The sequence below is a fragment of the Poecilia formosa genome, unplaced genomic scaffold, assembly GCF_000485575.1.
Source record: "Poecilia formosa unplaced genomic scaffold, Poecilia_formosa-5.1.2 Scaffold26, whole genome shotgun sequence".
Taxonomy (NCBI): domain Eukaryota; kingdom Metazoa; phylum Chordata; class Actinopteri; order Cyprinodontiformes; family Poeciliidae; genus Poecilia; species Poecilia formosa.
Window position 1 is genome coordinate 1,138,334 of NW_006799965.1, and position 17,681 is coordinate 1,156,014.

The 17,681-nt window shown below is 37.7% G+C and overlaps 1 protein-coding gene across 1 annotated transcript; it reads left to right on the top strand.

Annotated features, from left to right (window-relative positions):
- Positions 1-18: 18 nt before the first annotated feature.
- On the top strand, positions 19-17,477 carry LOC103135533 (CCR4-NOT transcription complex subunit 6). The gene is made up of 12 exons (XM_007548320.2): positions 19-158; positions 1,206-1,327; positions 3,339-3,525; positions 3,748-3,833; positions 3,949-4,053; positions 4,250-4,318; positions 4,752-4,909; positions 8,092-8,246; positions 10,063-10,217; positions 10,427-10,657; positions 12,201-12,403; positions 12,811-17,477. The coding sequence occupies exons 2-12, from the start codon at positions 1,216-1,218 to the stop codon at positions 13,024-13,026; spliced, it is 1,677 nt and encodes a 558-aa protein (XP_007548382.1). The 5' UTR covers positions 19-158; positions 1,206-1,215; the 3' UTR covers positions 13,027-17,477.
- The last annotated feature ends 204 nt before the right edge of the window (positions 17,478-17,681 follow it).

A 17,681-nucleotide genomic window follows, 5' to 3' on the forward strand; every position in this document is an offset into this window, starting at 1 on the left:
CCTTCTCGACGGCAGCCAATAGGATGCAGCGCTGTTATCGAGCGAGAGAAAAAAAAATCCTTACAGTCGCCATGATACAGCAGCGGAAACGGGGAAGAAGTAGCTAGAAAACAAAAGAGAACACGCAGTCGTCCTCGCGATTTGGTATGCTCTTGCAGGTAAAATGAAACCCTCTGTGTTATACCATTGTATTCATGTAAACGTGTTCTTTCTCATCGCATGAAACATCTTTGTCTTTAATGTACACAGCTCTCCTTTCGTGTAGCAAAGTATTTCAGTAGGAACTCGGTCAGCTTCAAATAATTGAGATGTTAGCTTTTAGCTTGTAGGCTAGCCAGGCTAAGCTAAATAGCTCGCAGTTGCTTTCAAGTTAATCGTTTCGGGCCTGTTTTAAGAGCGCAGGTGCTTGTTTTTTTTTTCATTTAGTAGCAATTATTGTTTTTGGAAAAAATAGTAGGCGAAAGTAGTGGTTTGTGTGTATTCGTGGCCTTGTGTTTATGCGCAATTCAGTGCTGTGCCATTATGTAAACAAGTGCACACTATATTTTCAAATTTGTCCAACATATTGTTTTTGACGTTTTTCGAAAGGGCTTCGGACTATGGGAACCAAGGTTTAATACTAATTTAAGTTGGCCTTTTCACCAGATTGTTAGTCTGCGAGGTAGTTGGGGATCTGGCTTTGTTATGTAGTCCGATAGCTGCCAATTTAGGTTAAGCTAGGCTAATCAGTTAGCGTCACCGAGGAGAACAATCGGTGACAGCAGCGTTGTTTATCTTGGCTTTTAAGCTGTCCAGTTTCTTATTTTATCCAGAACAAAACCTTGTTTGGTTGTAAAATTGCCGTTTTTCTAAATCTGGCGGGAAGATTCTATAATGTATTCTCTAGGTGTTCCGTTTTTAACTTATGTAACAACAAAGAAATCAGTCTTTATAGCAATCTGTGGCACGTTTCACTTAGTAAATACTGCTTCTGATGCACAGTTAAGATCAAGATCTTGATAACATTTTTTGAACGGTTTTAATAAGTGTTGACACTTGTCTGCAGATTTGTTGAATAATAAAATTGACAGCCACATCTTCCTGTAGATAGGGTTACTGAACTATGGTTTCAGGCCAAAACCATAGGCTATGTCTTGCAATTTATTGCATATTGACGGACTTTTTATATTTACCACTGACAGCTTTATTACACACGATTTCTGTAGTGTTATAGGAATGCCCAAGGAAAAATATGACCCGCCGGATCCCAGGCGGATGTACACAATTATGTCCAGCGAGGAGGCAGCAAATGGGAAGAAGTCATACTGGGCTGAGCTGGAAATTAGTGGTAAGTGTCTTCTGTATAGGAAATGCAGATAATCTTGCCGTGATTGTTTTGTGCTTCCTACCGGAAAACCTTTATTCTGTCTGCAACCTTTAAGACTGAGGGTTTTAATTGTTTCTCAGTTAAATGTATTGCTCATATCATTAGCAAATTGATTTTTTTGTCAGTTGATTTCTTGGCTATATTTTCAACACTTATGTCAAAACAAAGAATTATGACTATAAGAAGATTTAAATACCCCAAATAATTCCAGCAATGTGTGATGAAAAATTTTGATAGCCACACAATATGAAAAGTAAAAAGTTTGATTGTTTATGTCCCTTAATTTACTTTAGAGGATCTAAGGTGAACTGAAATGTAATAGCCCTATTATATTTGGTCATATTTGTTACCGCACAATATTTTCTTACTTTTATTAAAAGCAACAGAATATTCTGCAATATACAAAAAGGTATTCAGTGTGTATTCAATGTAAACAATATAATTAATCCTAACATTGTCTAAGTTATGTCTATTTATGGATGGTATTAAACATCTGTCCAATACCATCAAATTAATGAACTAATATCTCGAATCGGTTTTATCTTTTCATGTTAAGGTAACTGAAAACATTACCTGGCACACATGCAAGTTGCTTTAATACGTTCCATTCCATTTACGTAAATTTGAACACAATTCTTTCAAACCAAAACTTCAAAAAAAAAAAAACCATGAAGAGAAATACTTTTTTTTTTTCTGTTATCATCATGAAATCTCAAAACTTCAAACCAAATTAGCCAATAAAAGGTTTTTCAGTAGAAGTCACAGTTGGTACCATAATCCTCAATAAATGCATTAGAGGGCAAAAGCCAGCTATGTACTCACTGATGTTACTTACATACGTTTTGTAATCAGTAGAACATGTATAAATAAACCCTAATTTTTTGTCATACTAAAAAGTATTCCATTGTTTTAATATGTCAACACGAAATGTTATGATTTTATTGCTTATTTTACATTATGAAAATAATACAGAATTGCTGCTGCTGGATGCTGTTCAGTGAGTTTTACTTTTTTGTTGTAAAAAAAAAACGTAATAGTCAGCAAAAAAAATATATAGAATTTTTTTTTAAATCAAGAAGGTAAATAACGTGATCATTTGATCTTTAGGGGGAAAAAAGTCAGGTCCTTGAAATTCACTAATGAAATGATTTTTCGTCGGTCATGTTCCTCAGATGGAGTCTTGTAATCCTCTTTACCTTCGATTTTCACCAGAAGTTCTAAAGTAGATTGAGATCTGGGCTGTTTGCTGGTTACATGATTGATGCTGCATTATTATCGTAAAAATGATTATGTGGCATATTGTCAGTTGGTGGAATGAGAAAAATGTTTAAATTTCAGTGTCTGCCTGTGTCTTTTGTAGAGGTATCCAGTGCCATCTGCTCCGATTGTTTATCTGACACAAAACTCCATATCGATGAAAACTCTTGCCAAGACATTGCTCAGTAGATTTTTTATTTTTTTAATTTGGGGGAGGAGGGTTGTCATGGTAAATATTTATAATGGTAGTTACGCTACAAAAATGTGTTTCATAACCAATTTTTCTGTGTGAATCTGAGTTTGTATGTAAACAGAAAAGTGAGCTTCACTGCATATCCGTCTGTTTTTAAAGACCGGGGAGCAAAGACATTTCTCCAAATGTGGCATTGTCCTTCTGATTCGATGTTTCAAAGTCCAGCATCTGGCTTTAGGTTTACCTTGCAACCCCTCCTTGTGCAGATAATACCACCATAATTTAAGATAATAGTAATCTTAAATTATGAAGTTGTTTAAGTTCCCCCTCCCCGGCTCCCTTTTTTTTTTTTTGTCTTTTTTAGCTGTAGTTGAAAAATGTATAATTGTTCAAGACAGTAAATGCATTTACATTTTTTTTTTTTTTTTTTTTTTTGTCATTTTTAGCTGTAGTTGAAAAATGTATAATTGTTCAAGACAGTAAATGCATTTACATTTTTGTCCTTTGCGTTTTTTTCTCCAGGACGAGTAAGGAGTCTCAGCACAGCCCTGTGGTCTCTCACCCACCTCACTGCCCTGCACCTCAGTGACAACTCTCTGTCACGCATCCCGCCAGACATTGCCAAACTACACAACCTGGTGTACCTGGATCTCTCATCCAACAAGATCAGGAGCCTGCCGGCAGAGCTCGGCAACATGGTGTCTCTCAGGTCGGTGATGCCAGGTTACATAATGCAATTAGTGCAGAGATAAAGAGGGCAGCCACCACAAGTTGCTTGTGCATTTGGACTCTGTTTATTTAATTACATAAACGCTGAGGAGTGTGAAGGTTTTGGTCCAAATCTTACCACAGGGAATGTGGTAAACAGTCTCCAAGATAATAATAATAATGTTTTATTTTTTTTAATCTAATCCTTATTTGTCCTCTGCAGGGAATTGCTTTTAAATAACAACCAGTTGCGAGTTCTCCCGTTTGAATTGGGGAAACTTTTTCAGTTACAGACACTGGGGTTAAAAGGTAAGTGGCTTGCACAAGTTATTTTTATTTTTTTAAAGCCTTAAATCCTGTTTTTTTTTTTTTTTTTTCTTTCTTTTGGGTACTTGATACAGGCCGATTATCTTTTCCGTTCCAGGAAACCCACTTGCACAAGAAATTATGAGCCTCTATCAGGAACCTGATGGCACACGGAGACTGCTCAGCTACTTGTTAGACAATCTGGCAGGGGCTATTAAGCGCAGTGAGTATTTAGCATCCTTTGCTAACCCGAGACTGGAGCCAGAAGTTTGGTTTTGGTTTTCTTTTGTGATATTATGTGCATAAAAAATATGTCAAATTTCTGCACTCAAAAACAAATTTTAAACACTTTTTTTATCATTATTATTATTATTATTATTATTATTAGTTTTGACCTGTTTTTCCCCTCTTTTGAACAGTACCAACAGAGCAGCCACCAGCCAGGTCATGGATCTCGCTCCAGGAACCAGACCGAACACGTCCAGCAAGTAAGGCTGATGTACACACAACGTAACTGTAAACAAATGTTAGACATGGTTTTTTTGGGGGGGGTTTTCCCCCTTTGTTTCATTTTATTATTATTTTTTGTTGTTTTTTTTACCCCCTTTCTTACATTTTATACATGTTGAAGCAAGATCCGGTTTATTTTCATCTGTGGGACCTTTATAGTTTGTTGCTCTTGAAAATGTATCACAAAAATAAGGCTGATGTATACATTTCAAAGTGAAAGTCAACTTGTCAAATTAGTATAAGATATTATCATACTAATGTTTAATATTTTCTGTAGCAACTCTGTTTTATGACACAGTTTAAAGCTACAGAGGGTTTCTTCTTTTCTGTATAAATCAGCAACATATGAAGACTTGGCTCATTTCTGTTCAACTAAGTGCATTTCTTTTGGTGTCTGTTTCCCTTTCATAGCACTGTTCTCAGTTATGTGTTACAATGTGCTGTGCGATAAGTATGCCACACGACAGCTATACGGCTACTGCCCCTCCTGGGCTCTGAACTGGGAGTACAGGAAGAAATCTATCATGCAGGAAATCCTCGGCTGCAACGCAGACATCATCAGTTTGCAGGTAAGAAAGAATAAAGGATGCTTAACGTTCAAAAAGTTGTTTTGTTCATTAAATTAATTCCAAAAAGTTTTTAAAAACAACTTTTTTGTGAAAAGAGACCATTTTGGCGCTACATCACATGATTACACTAAGTATCACTCCCCATGATGTGGTGCCTTACGTAAGAGTTGTTGCTCAAAAAGAAAAAAAACCCAGCAAAACATCACATACAGGTCAGGTTAGACTGTACCTCACTTTTATAAAATAAACATTACTTAACTGAACCCCTTTTACCCTCTGGATTTAATGGAACTAGACAGTAGGGAATGAATAGATGAATCATTGTTGTTGGAATGAGAGAAAAGATTTTCACTCAATTATTTAGAAAGCTGTGTTGCTTTATGACCTGACTGGAATAACTCAAAAATGAATGTATCCAAAACCTTTTTCCTTTGTTTTTAATGTTCAAACTGTCTGCTTAAAAATAAGCTTTTCCAGTAAATCACTCCACACTCACCCTGACACTTTATTAGGCACACCCCTGCAAGCGGTTCTCTGTTTAATTTATGGATGCTGAACGTTAAATTAATTTGCGGTGGGACGGGAAATTAGTTTTATGAATATTCAGCCGACAAATCTGCAGGACCTGTAATTCTGTCATGCCGGTACACAATATGTGAGGAATATTTCCGACACATTGTTGAATTCATGCCATGAAGGGTTGAGGCAGTTTTGAAAGCAAAGGCGATCCATCCAGGCACTAGCGTGACGTTGGTATTAGAGTGCCACTTATGTGTCCCACTAATTTCCAGCACATGGTGTGATGTTCATGCAGTGGCTTTGTTGTTGGTAATGAGTTCTAACAGAGTTGAGGAATCTAATGAAAGTAAACATTTTACTTATTGTAACTAAAGGTAGTTATAGCAGTAGATGCCCTTTCACCCACTGGTTGAAACTTCTTTGTTTGCAAAGTGCATATTTTTGTTGTGGACCCATCTTATTAGTTTGAAGAAAGTAGGAGTATTTTTTTTTTTTATTATTTTTTATTGATTACAAAACTGTAAAGGTTTTTAACCAAAAACTATTAAACATTTTTCAAAGTGCTCTTGAATTATACTCTGCAATTCCATGTTTAATAATTGTGTTAAGTGATGAGTCTTCACATAATATCAGCATAAAAATTTAAGCTGTTGGCATTCAATTTGAGACACTTTACTAAAACGTATTTTTTTGTGTGATTTCTGATGGCTTTTTTCATGGGATAAATATTTTTTGCTCCTGACCACTCGGTTAGGCGACGGTTCCTTCTCCTGTAAATTTCTCCGTTTCTTTGGGGCTTTTAAAGAGCTTCTTCTTCTTCTTCTGTACCCAGACAGTTTTGAATTGTTGTAATTATAACTTAATTACGTTCCATAAGCAGCCACTTGTTTGGGATATGTAAATGCTGCGTGTAGTTTTCTGTCTCCATCTGCCAATGTCGACTGGGGTTTAATGCTATTGAAAAAGCTGCATTCAGGTTTGCTGGTTGGCTCTGACCTTTCTGTGCAGATTTCAGCCGGTTTCCTGGTCCAAACATTTGCATGCAACATTTGCTTATTGTAAATATCTGCGCATGAATGTGAGAAGTATATAAACTTACCCGTGGGACTCATGCATTGGACCTTTATGCACCGCTTCTCTTGCTCTCAGTGTCTGCTGGGACGGACTCCACCCAACCCCACCGCCTTAGGCAGTAGAGCGTTATCAGTGACCTGGGCAGATGAATTGTTGCTACAGAACTTGTCAAAGATGGGGGGGGAACAAATTAAAAATCAAACCCTGTTAATTTTTAAGGTTTAATGTGTACAGTCATAGAAAAATCTAATTGTAATAGTTCATAAACATGCAATTTCTGAAATAAACACACAGCACGTATTACTTTGTACATTCATCTGCCAGGAAATGAACAAAAACGTTGTGTGAACTGAATCTATCAAATCGGTAACTTTTAGAAACGTCATCAGCAGCTGATAATGATCTTCTGTGACCTCTTTAGTCTTTCACATCATCTTTTCAGCAAAATCAAGATTGTTATATATATCAGTGCTTTTTTTTTTTTTTTTTTTTGCACAACTCTACTAAACACAACAGCTGCCTTTTGGCTAACGCTGACTGCTGTTTGTTCTGCCCGCAGTGAGGATAAGAAAAAGAAAGCTTTAGATGTTTTCCTTGTGTAGTTTAGTGAGATTTAGCAGTTTGTGCTCTTTGAGCGGTGAAATTCCCCCACCTTCGTTTAAACACCGTCTTCTGCGTCAGTTTGAGATGATGTGTTTAATGGGCAATCAAAAGTTTTAACTTGTGTCATAACTAAATATGGCTTTTATGTATTTCATTTATGTTAATGCTAACTAAATCCTAGCGCATTGCAACAGCGTAATCATGAAGACAAGTAACAAATTCTTCCCCGTATCACAAGTTTTTTTTTCATGAAGCCGAAGGAAAAAGGAGAAATCAAAGTGAGAGCTTAGAACTACAATGCATAGAATTTGACCTCCGGACAATCCTACGATCTTTCTGCTGCTAATGATTCACAAACTAACATAGTCATGTCATAGTCAGGTTGTGGTTCCTTTTTCTAAGAACTATAAAACACACAATCTCAGGTGTTTAAACTTACATGAGATCCATTTGAGATTATAATTATCAACCACAAAGAGAGGGAGAAATCGCCTAGCTGTTCCTTTATATCGGAGCTCAAACTTGGAATACACTGGATAGACAAAGGGATAACAAAGTTATTCACATTTATGCACATGCACAATTTCTGCAACACAATCTAGCTTTTTTTTTTTTTTTTTTTTTTTTTTTCCCCAAATAGCAAAACAAAATTGTCAAATTCAAACATTGTTGTCCCCAAGTAAATCTGAACAATTGTTAAGTGGAGGATATGCCTTAATTATTTTCCCCCAGATACTGGGGTCTCTGCTCCAGTGCCATCATAACACTTTTCTAGAGCTAGATACATTTTCTGCCTTAAATAATGTAATTCCACTACAAAGATATCGTTTACAGCTGTTGAATAATTTTTGAACATGTTTCAATTTATAGTAATAGCTCCGTAAAACGTGCCTGTAGCTAACATTTAATAAACGGATGGATTTGTTTGGGGTTTCAGAAATGCGCACCGTCCCATTAGCAATTTATTTTATCTTGTTAATTCGCAGGAAGTGGAAACGGAGCAGTACTTCAATTTCTTCTTACCAGAGTTGAAAGAGCAGGGATACGACGGGTTCTTCAGTCCAAAGTCACGAGCTAGAACGATGTCCGAGTCGGATCGTAAACATGTGGACGGATGTGCAATCTTCTTCAAAACAGAAAAGTAAGTAGTGCCAACATTATTCCTGTAGAGTGCTGGAAATATAGATTGGGGGGGAAAAAAAGTCTGTTTGTTGGCGGCCGTTTTATTTTTGAATCAGAACTTGGGCTGTCAGAATATTTAAAGAAATCTATAAGACAATAGATTTCTTTCTTTTGAGAAGAAAATAATCAGCATTTTTCTTTTCAGCTTGGATTAATTTTTTTTTTATACCTTTAGTTTTGGCATTCTGACACCATTTCGAATGAAATGTCAACAGGTTTTCAAGTTATGAATGAACATGCATGTGCGGTGCCACATCTGGGAAAACGAGAACGAGTCTAATTAAGCTAATTTTATTTCTGCTAATGAATAAAACAACATAAAAATTCCAAATGTAAATATGATTAAAGCAAAGAAGAAATAAACAGAAACAAGTCCAGGTTCAGTCACAACACAGCTCCAGAGGAGACAATATTTCTATTAAACATTAAGTTAAAATGTAATGGCATTAAAAAGACTAAAAGCTTTAAAAGGCTCTAAAAACTTAAGAGGTATTAATTAGGCATTTGTCTTGTTAAAAGTTAATTAATTTAGGCATTCACAGTGAGTTCACAATTATTAAATGTAATTTTTTTTATGCAAGATGAAGTGAAAATAATTTGAGCTTCTGCATAAAGTCGACATATTAACTGCATCCACATGGATGCAGTTAATCCATATTAACTGGATTAACATGGGTGGGTAATTACATTACTTTACATTTACTTGAGCAAGTTTTTGGGGAAACAAAATAATTGTAAGAGTAGTTTTACTACACAATACTTTTTACTTTTACTTGAGTAACATTATGTGAAATATCTCTGCTTGATTAAAGTTTTTTTTCTTTTTGTTTGAACACCAGCGCTGCTGTTTTGATGTTCGTTTGTATCTCGGATATGTGAAGGTGAAATACAGTAAACGCTCTCAGTGGAAATTCTTTACCCTGTTCTAACATGCGTTTGCATTACTTATTGTATTGCTTTGGTAAGTTTAATATCAAAAATGTATACATTTTTTTATTTTATTATTTGTCTTGAAAATACCTAAGTTTGCGCATAAATTTATGCTGTTTGTCTGACGTCATTTTAAAATGTTAAGTCAGATGTTCTAATCAGTTATTCAGTCCTTGAGCAGCACTTACACCAAATACTTTTTTTCCTCTTGAGTAGAAACTTTGTACTTTTACTTGAGTTTCAAAAAGCTGTGCCACTCATACTTCAATACAATTTTTGGGTTCTCTACCAAACTCTGGTGTTAAACAAACATGTTAGCATTCAGCAGCTTAAAAATAAAAAAAAGCATCAATAAATGTTTTTTTTATTTTTGTTTTGTTTTGTTTTTTCTGGCTCATCAGCAGCCGTTTCTGTAGATTTTTCTGGACTCTGCTGCTGCTGTCCATACCCGAGCTTGGAGAGCACACAGACCTCTATATCTTATTTTGTTGAGACGTTTTAAAAAAAATCTTGTTCGTTAAGAAGTAATTAATGCATTGAGAGCCAACAAAGAGCTTTTCTCCTTTTAAAACATGTTCAAAATGTGGCTCTTAAATTATTTTATTTTTGTTGGGTTCAAACTTGTATTTTTTTTTTAATTATGTTGCTTAAAAAAAAAAAAAAACAACCCTCTTGAGTCATTTTTGAACTCCCATAAAGCACAGTTTAAATTTTAATATTCTTTCTTTGCCAATGACCTGGATTTCATCCTTTTACAACATACCATAAAAGATATACTTGGTTTTAAAAACCATTTATTCTTCCAATTGCCTTCAAAATGTTTGTATTTCTTCCTTTCACTCTAGATTCAGCGCTGTGCAGAAGCACACAGTGGAGTTCAACCAGCTGGCCATGGCTAACTCCGAAGGCTCAGAGGCGATGCTGAACAGGGTGATGACCAAGGACAACATCGGAGTAGCTGTGCTGCTTGAAGTCCGCAAAGAGATGATGGAAATGTCTTGTGAGTAGTTTTTTCTTTTTCCTCATCTTTATTATTTGAATTCTTGCGTATTTTGACCTCCTATGTCTTAGCTTTGCTTTTACTATTGATCCTTGCGCGGCTTTTGTCTGTAACTCAAAACTGTTGTAGTTTAAGGAGGCCTGTGATGCATAAATGTGTTTTCTGTCATAAGAACATGTTGTGAATATGCTCGCGATTGATCTTTTTAGCTGGTAAGTCACTCCACGGCCTGGACAAGCAGCTCCTGCTGGTGGCAAACGCCCACATGCACTGGGATCCCGAGTACTCGGATGTCAAGCTGGTCCAGACCATGATGTTCCTGTCGGAGGTGAAGAATATCGTGGACAAGGCAACACGCAGCTTCAAGCTGTCCACCTCTGGTGAGACCAATGCCATTCCACTGGTGCTGTGTGCCGACCTCAACTCCTTACCTGACTCTGGTAAGTAAGCCAGAGCAACAGTTTTATATGACTGTTATAATTATGGGGATGTGGGTGTTTTTAATTGATCCCACAGCTTCCATTCAAGTACTGCCTTTTCTTTCTAGTGTCGCCATATTGCGCTGCTAATTATGGCTTTGCATTTGTGCCACCATTCGGAGCGCGTGCAGCGAGATTGACGTGAGCGCACGTCCATATTTCAACAAGCGATCGTTTGTGGCGCTTGCTTATAAATTCTACGCTCGCTCACTCAAAATGTGTTCTGGCGCTTGCACCTTCTCATGGGTGTGAGTGCCACCCGTGAGTCAAATGCACTTAAAACCCCACGCGTGCATTCACAAATTTATCAAAGTGCATGTTAATGAACCGGTCATAAACACGGTTTTGGATGAAAACGCTGAAAAAGCACAAAGTGTCTGTAAAACGCGTTACATGCATCGCCTTCCCTGTGTTTTCCCCTTTAAGCTGCAGGCAGCAGCGAACCTCACCAGAGGGAGGAATGATGATCAAGTTTAACGTTGCAGAACTTCTCTTTACCAAGTTCCCCAAGTCTGACATAATTCTTTCATCTAAAAATGGCTTGACCGTAGCGAGATGTTCGCTTGGTATGTTCGTGTTGAAACATTTGGACTCATTTAGATTTTCTTCCATTTCTTCATATAATTTTGATTTATTTTATCTTGATGATATCCAGTCTTGTGCAATTCTGATTCAAAACAATATCTTTGTTTACTAGATAATAAATCATTTACGAATCAATGTTGCCTTTATGGACAGTAATAAAAACAAAACAAACAAAAAAAAAAAAAAACAACAACTGTGAAGTTAAATTTGATGCTGTTGAAGATTTGGTTGCATCTGGCGTTTGTTCTGGTGCTGCTGAGAAAAAAAAGGCCCCAGTGCAAGAAGTCAGACTAAACGTCTGGTTAGACCAAGCAGAATAACTAAAAGGAAACATTTGCTGGACTTAAAAACTTGTATAATTCCATTCAATTCATTGTTGTTTTCTGTTTTAAACAAAACAATTGATACTCAAGATTATTACACCATGAAACTTGTAAGAAAGATATATTTGGTGTTGTATTTCTGGAAGAGGTAAGCTATGTTTTCTTTTAACTGTAGTAAACTTTTCAAAATAAAGATTGCTTCTGGGGACTGTTGCTCTATTTACACTGCATAAACCAGGATTAAGGCAGATTAGGTTAGAAATGCAGATAAACAGAGTGTAGCCAAGTCCAACTGCTTGTAGTGAACCTCCTCTTTTCAAAATAAAAAGAACAAGCAGAGCGGATCGCCAGGGCCGATTTCCCCCTCCATCCAGGACATGCACAGGTGGAAACGACGGCAGTAGCCAAGGAGTCGGTAGAGATCATTTACATGAACATAAAAGTTTGTGTGTCATTGGAAACACAGACAACAAACAGCCCAAAATCCTGGATTTAAAAAAGAAAAAAGGATTTTTATTTATTTATTTATTTTTTTTAAATAACAGACCAGCACAGTAGGAAACGTGTCGGTTCATGTGTCACGTTCTTTTCCTCAGGTGTAGTCGAGTACCTGAGTTCAGGCGGAGTGGACTGCACCCACAAGGACTTCAAGGAGCTTCGCTACAGCGATAGCCTGACCAAATTCAACTGCAACGGCAAGAACAGCACTTCTAATGGCAGGATCACCCACGGCTTCAAGCTCAAGAGTGCTTATGACAACGGCCTAATGCCTTACACCAATTACACCTTCGACTTTAAGGTAATTAGATAAATAAAACACAAGTTTGTACCCTTGTCTTTAATCTTTAATCTTTTTCTTTAAAACCAAGAATCGGGTACCATTTTCGCCATTCTGCAATTATGCCAGGGGCAGCTACAAAATCGTTTCTTTGTATCTTGCTGAGAAATGACGGTTTTTTTGTCTGTATTTCAGGCTGTGTGTATAATTTCAAACCTGTTTGGGTTAGCGGAAATCTGGTGTACATTCTGGTTTTTAAAACTCATTAGAGTTGCGTTCCACTTTACATGGAAAGAAAATGCTTGAAATTCCTGACAAAAAAAAGTAAAACAAATTGATGTTAATGCCAGCGACGGTGAGTTTATTTGTATAACTCTTGAGCAGCACAAATCATTTTGTTTCCTCACTGCAATCCTTCTGTCCCACAGGGTGTCATCGACTATATTTTCTACTCCAAGCCTCATCTGAACGTGTTGGGCATCTTGGGCCCCCTGGACCCTCACTGGCTCGTAGAGAACAATGTCAGCGGCTGCCCACACCCCCACATCCCCTCTGACCACTTCTCCCTCTATGCTCAGCTGGAGTTGCTCTTGCCCAATGTGCCCTCCCAGGTCAACGGGCTGCACCTGCCCGCACGCAGGTAGTGAGACCCTGCCATGCCACCAGGGGGAGCTGCGACCACAGCTTCCCCCTCTACCAGCTCTTACCTCCGCCGCCTCTGGAGGAGGAAGACCGAAAAACAACACAACCTGTAAAATATTCGTACAGTGAGGTCTGGCTGACAGGGATTTCGTATAAAATGTTATAGATATTCTATATTTTTCTTTTTTTCTTTGTTTTTTTTTTTTTTTTTTTTTTTTTTTTTTCCCCCCCTTCTTTTTACGCCCTTTTTTAACTGCTTGGTTCAGTCCTGTTTATGCATCACGTGTTTTGGACTTCCTCTTCTCATCCGGTTCACAACCCCCCACCACACCCCTGCATACATTTTATTTTTATTTTTCTTCTGTCTTTCAAGCTAGAGGGGGATGGTAGCTCATTCAGATTCATCACATGAGGCTCTGTGTGGTTTTAATGGGGAACCTTAAAAAGCGGCTGAGTGGGTGACATTTAGCTGAAAAGCTGCAGAGCTGTCTGTCTGTCCCTGTATAAATCCAAAACCAGCAAAGACAGCAGACTTGTCAGTCTCAGTTCCCTCCATGTTTGGCTCGTGCTCGCTAGCCATCTGTACTCAGCCGGCGTAGATTCTCGGCCTCTCCAAGATGCGCACATTTGGGCTTCGGGTTGAAGCAACTTTTTCATCTCTAGCTAAGCATCCCAGCAAAGCGGATGCGCCGCAGCTGATCCGAGGGGATCTTTCCTGCTGTCATTCTGTGGTGCTCAGGCCTTTTTTGTGTGGTCACGGCCTCCTGCGGTGCTACAAGATAGTCCACACCTCTGACCCCCTGGTCCTGGTGCATAAGAAGCAGAATTACGTGACATCGGCAGTTCGGAGAAAAAGGAAAAAGTGAGAAACTGAGAGCAGCTACCATCCTGTTTGCAGACAGTTTCACCCCGGCTTGTATAGTTGTTATGCTAGTCATGTGCTTAGGAGCTCATGTGGCCCAAGAATCACCTTTTTTAGAGTAAGGAGCGAGGGACCTAGGCCGACCGGCGAAGCGATGGGAGGTAGGGGGGCTTTCACAGACCTTTTCATTGACGTCATTCGCGTTTTGCCAGAGAGCGAAAAAATGGCTGACGAGTAAAACCAGCATTCCTCTCTATCAGGAGATGACCTCCAACTTCACTCATGCAACATCACACACACACACACACACATGCAGGTAATTTTCAGGCAGATGTGTAGCACTGTCTCCAAGGCCAGTAGTGACTCCTCCCCCTGCCCCCGTCACCCCCAGCCATTCGTTCACACATAGAAGCAGTGATTTTTCACAAGTGTTTGTACAGAATAGAAACCTTAGACTCAGTCTTTACATGATTGTATATGAACCACAAAAAGACCTGTTTTCTGGCATTTTTTTGTACGAAGAGTAAATTATGGTCAGATTAAGAAGAAGAAAAAAAAAAAAGATTGTATTGTAAACTATGGCTAAATTTTTATCCAGTTAATGTTGAGATGAATTAATATTACCAGCTTGTACAAAAGACGTAAGAGGAGGCTGCTCGCCGCGTTCGCCGTCACTTCTTTGCACTCCCGAGAGATTAACTGTAACGCATCAGTATTGTTTTGGCTGATTTGCTTTGATGTAAATAGACAGTCGATTTTTTTTTTTTTTTTTTTTTTACCTGTTGCTTTCTGCCCATTAACAAAGCCAACGATCCAGGCTGCTGCCGACGGTTTGGACGAAACGTCACGCAGCACCGATTCGCATCTGTTCATCTGGCTCCAAAGCGAAGTGTAAACGACACAACACGGAGAAGTCCCGCGCGTACGCCCCGAACTCACTGTAGCAGTTGATGTTGTCTTGCACTATTTGCATGCGGCGAACGCCCGAGCAGCCTCCTCTCCTTTTATTTTTAAATACTGTTGAGACATTTGTGAAGATTTTATGTCCTTTTTTTCTTTTTTTTTTTCTTTTTTCTTTTTGTTAATGTTTATTTCATTTTTTTTTATGAGATGTGACAATGTAATGATGATGTGTATATCCTTCCTATTCATTGAGCTCTCTAGTAATCAGGTATGCTTTCTCCACCCACCCCCTCTCCTCCACTATACGGAACATGAATTTATAAATTCACTTGGAACGTTTTTTGTTTTGTTTTGGGGTTTTTTGCCCCCAGATTACCTAATCCCTCCTAGCTTCCTTCCTGGCCACAAATAGCCCTGAGCTTTTATCCATCACCCCCACCATAAACCATCCAACCTCAGACTTTTTCCTGCTACTCTTCTCAATTTTTTTTAACCTCCCTTGCCCCACTTTTTTTTTTTTTTGTATAGATTTTCTACAATTGTCATTGCAGCTATAGTGCCATTTGTGGACCACCCCTGCCTCTTGCCTTTGCATTGGAAAGGGTGGAAGAGCGCATTTGTTCTTTTTATTCCTGCTGTTTCTGTCAAAACGGCCAGCCTGTCAAGTTTCTGTTAATCAAATTTGTTCCATCTCAAAAACAAGTTGAAATCGGTTAAATGTGAGATTATTATTTGAAATGCACTTAAATGATTCGAATGCAGCTCTTATTATACTCCAACAAGAACTTTTTTATGTCAAATAAGCAAGAAAATGGGAAGTGTCAACTTGGTCCCCGTCTCTTGTTCTTTCCCCTTTTTCCTTTGGTGAAAATCAATGTGTCCAAATTGATTTTTTTTTTTCTTTTTTCCTGAATGGCATTAGTATTGTAGTAGATTTAAAGGGTAGCTTCTTTTTTTTTTTTTTTGTTTGTCCTTTTTTTTTTGTAAAAGTGTGAATAAAAGATGTACTTCTTATTTCCTTTCTAAAAAGACAGAATTTTTGGTGTTTGTGTAAATCATGATTTCTACAATGACGATGATGATCTGCTGCATTGTTTTTACCCTTCTTTGACTTTTCTTAATCCCTTCCACCACAAACCAAATCCTCTGTCAAAATCACGACACGTTGTCTCGATGGGTTGATTGGAGAGGTCGAAGGTTTCCGAAGATGCGTCGCAGAAGGAAGTAACTATCAGTTAAAACCTGACACACGGATGTGTGTTTTTTTTTTTGTTTTTTTTTCCCTTTTTTTTAGCTTTTCAGCTTTACTTTGGCTGTCTCTTTGCACCAGCTGGAGAGTGCTGGTGTCCGTAGGTTAGGGCAGCAGAGCTGTCTCACTAGTGGCTGCAATTCAGTACTAGCAAATACTTTTTGACGGGTGTTAAAAAAATTACAAAAGAGTAAAAAAACGTGTTTGTACGGCAAATGCTAATGATGTGCCGCTAGACCGGTCCTGTGATTTTTATTTTTTTTTCCCCCCAATACTTCTAGTCCCGTCTCATTCTGATCTTGTGCTTTACAGTGGTTCAGTCTGTTAAACTAGCTAGTGACGGTATCGATTCACCAATCTGTTTCTTTGTTACTTCTCTTGTTTCTTCTAAAGATCTGTCAAATTAGAGCTGGATTTGTCACCAAGTGGGTCATCACGTTGCAAGCTTTCTATTTGTTCAGGCTTATTTAACTTAGTGGGTTTTTTTTTTATTATTATTTTATTTTGTCTGCTGGCTGCATCTTTTTGTAACAGTGCAAACCAAAGCTGCTTCTAGTACAGTTGTGTTGTAGAGGAAACTCTTAAACCAATCAACCCTTTTCATTTCTCTCATTTAAAAAGAATATATATATATATATATATATATATAAAATAAAAAAACCTCCATCTTCATGCAAAGTAGGGCTGTAAGGAAAGCAAAGTCGTTTTCTCTCTCATCCCATTTAATTTGTCCTTCCATCAGCTAAACTTGGCAATAATAATCGGAAACTTTCACTTTCAGCCATTTTGTTTTAATCTTTAAAATGTAGCCGTTTAATCCTTCAAAACTGTTTTGCTCATCTTAAATTTGCCTACCTGAACCCTTTCTGCCCTCCTCCTCCTCCCCCAACACTTCCTCTCTCTTTTATCACCCATTTTGTATATTTGCTCATCTCCTTGCCAATTTTAGTGGTAGTTGTTCAATGATCAGGATTGTCTATCTGTAGTCAGCTGAGTACATATATTGATCTGTGTCACTGTGTTTATGCACTGGACCAACTATTGTTTACCATTCATAAAATACCAGCAAAAAAAGGAAAAAAAAAAAGAGGAAAAAAAAAGAGATGAACACTTGCACAATGTTGTAGAATGTCCATTAACCCAGATGAGAAATCAAGGCAGCTGTTTTCAAATCAACACATACTGTTTAAACCTGCAACTGAATGGTAAACAATGCTTTCTGTTGTATCCTTTAGCCGTCCTTTTTATTCTCTTTGGACTAGTTTTATTCTTTTATTATACTCTTTTTTTTCTTTTGCCTACAGGTTCTGCTTGTTTCCTTTACACCTATCTATGTATTTTCCTACTTCTGGTTGAAAAATAAATTCTGTATTATCTGTTTCAAGCTGTGTCACCTCCTATTCTTTGCAATGGATATTGAGAATAAATTCTATATCTGTTCTCCTTGTCTTGCCTGTTTTCATCCTAATTTTGTTTCCTCCAAGGCTTATTTTGTCAATGGATGCATTATGCCTTCATTGCAAATCTTTTTTTTTTTCATTATACATATTTAAGTATTGCATTTTTAGTCTTTTAAGCATTTTAGTAGATGCTCAAAACCCACTGAACTTGTTCATAATTCCACAGATGAGAAACCTAATTTT

Excerpts from the sequence above, each read along its gene's own strand:
- LOC103135533 (XM_007548320.2), top strand. The coding sequence starts at position 1,216 with ATGCCCAAGGAAAAATATGACCCGCCGGATCCCAGGCGGATGTACACA. Across the intron at positions 4,319-4,751 it reads AGACCGAACACGTCCAGCAA|CACTGTTCTCAGTTATGTGT; the intron begins GTAAGGCTGATG and ends TCCCTTTCATAG. Across the intron at positions 10,218-10,426 it reads AGAGATGATGGAAATGTCTT|CTGGTAAGTCACTCCACGGC; the intron begins GTGAGTAGTTTT and ends TGATCTTTTTAG.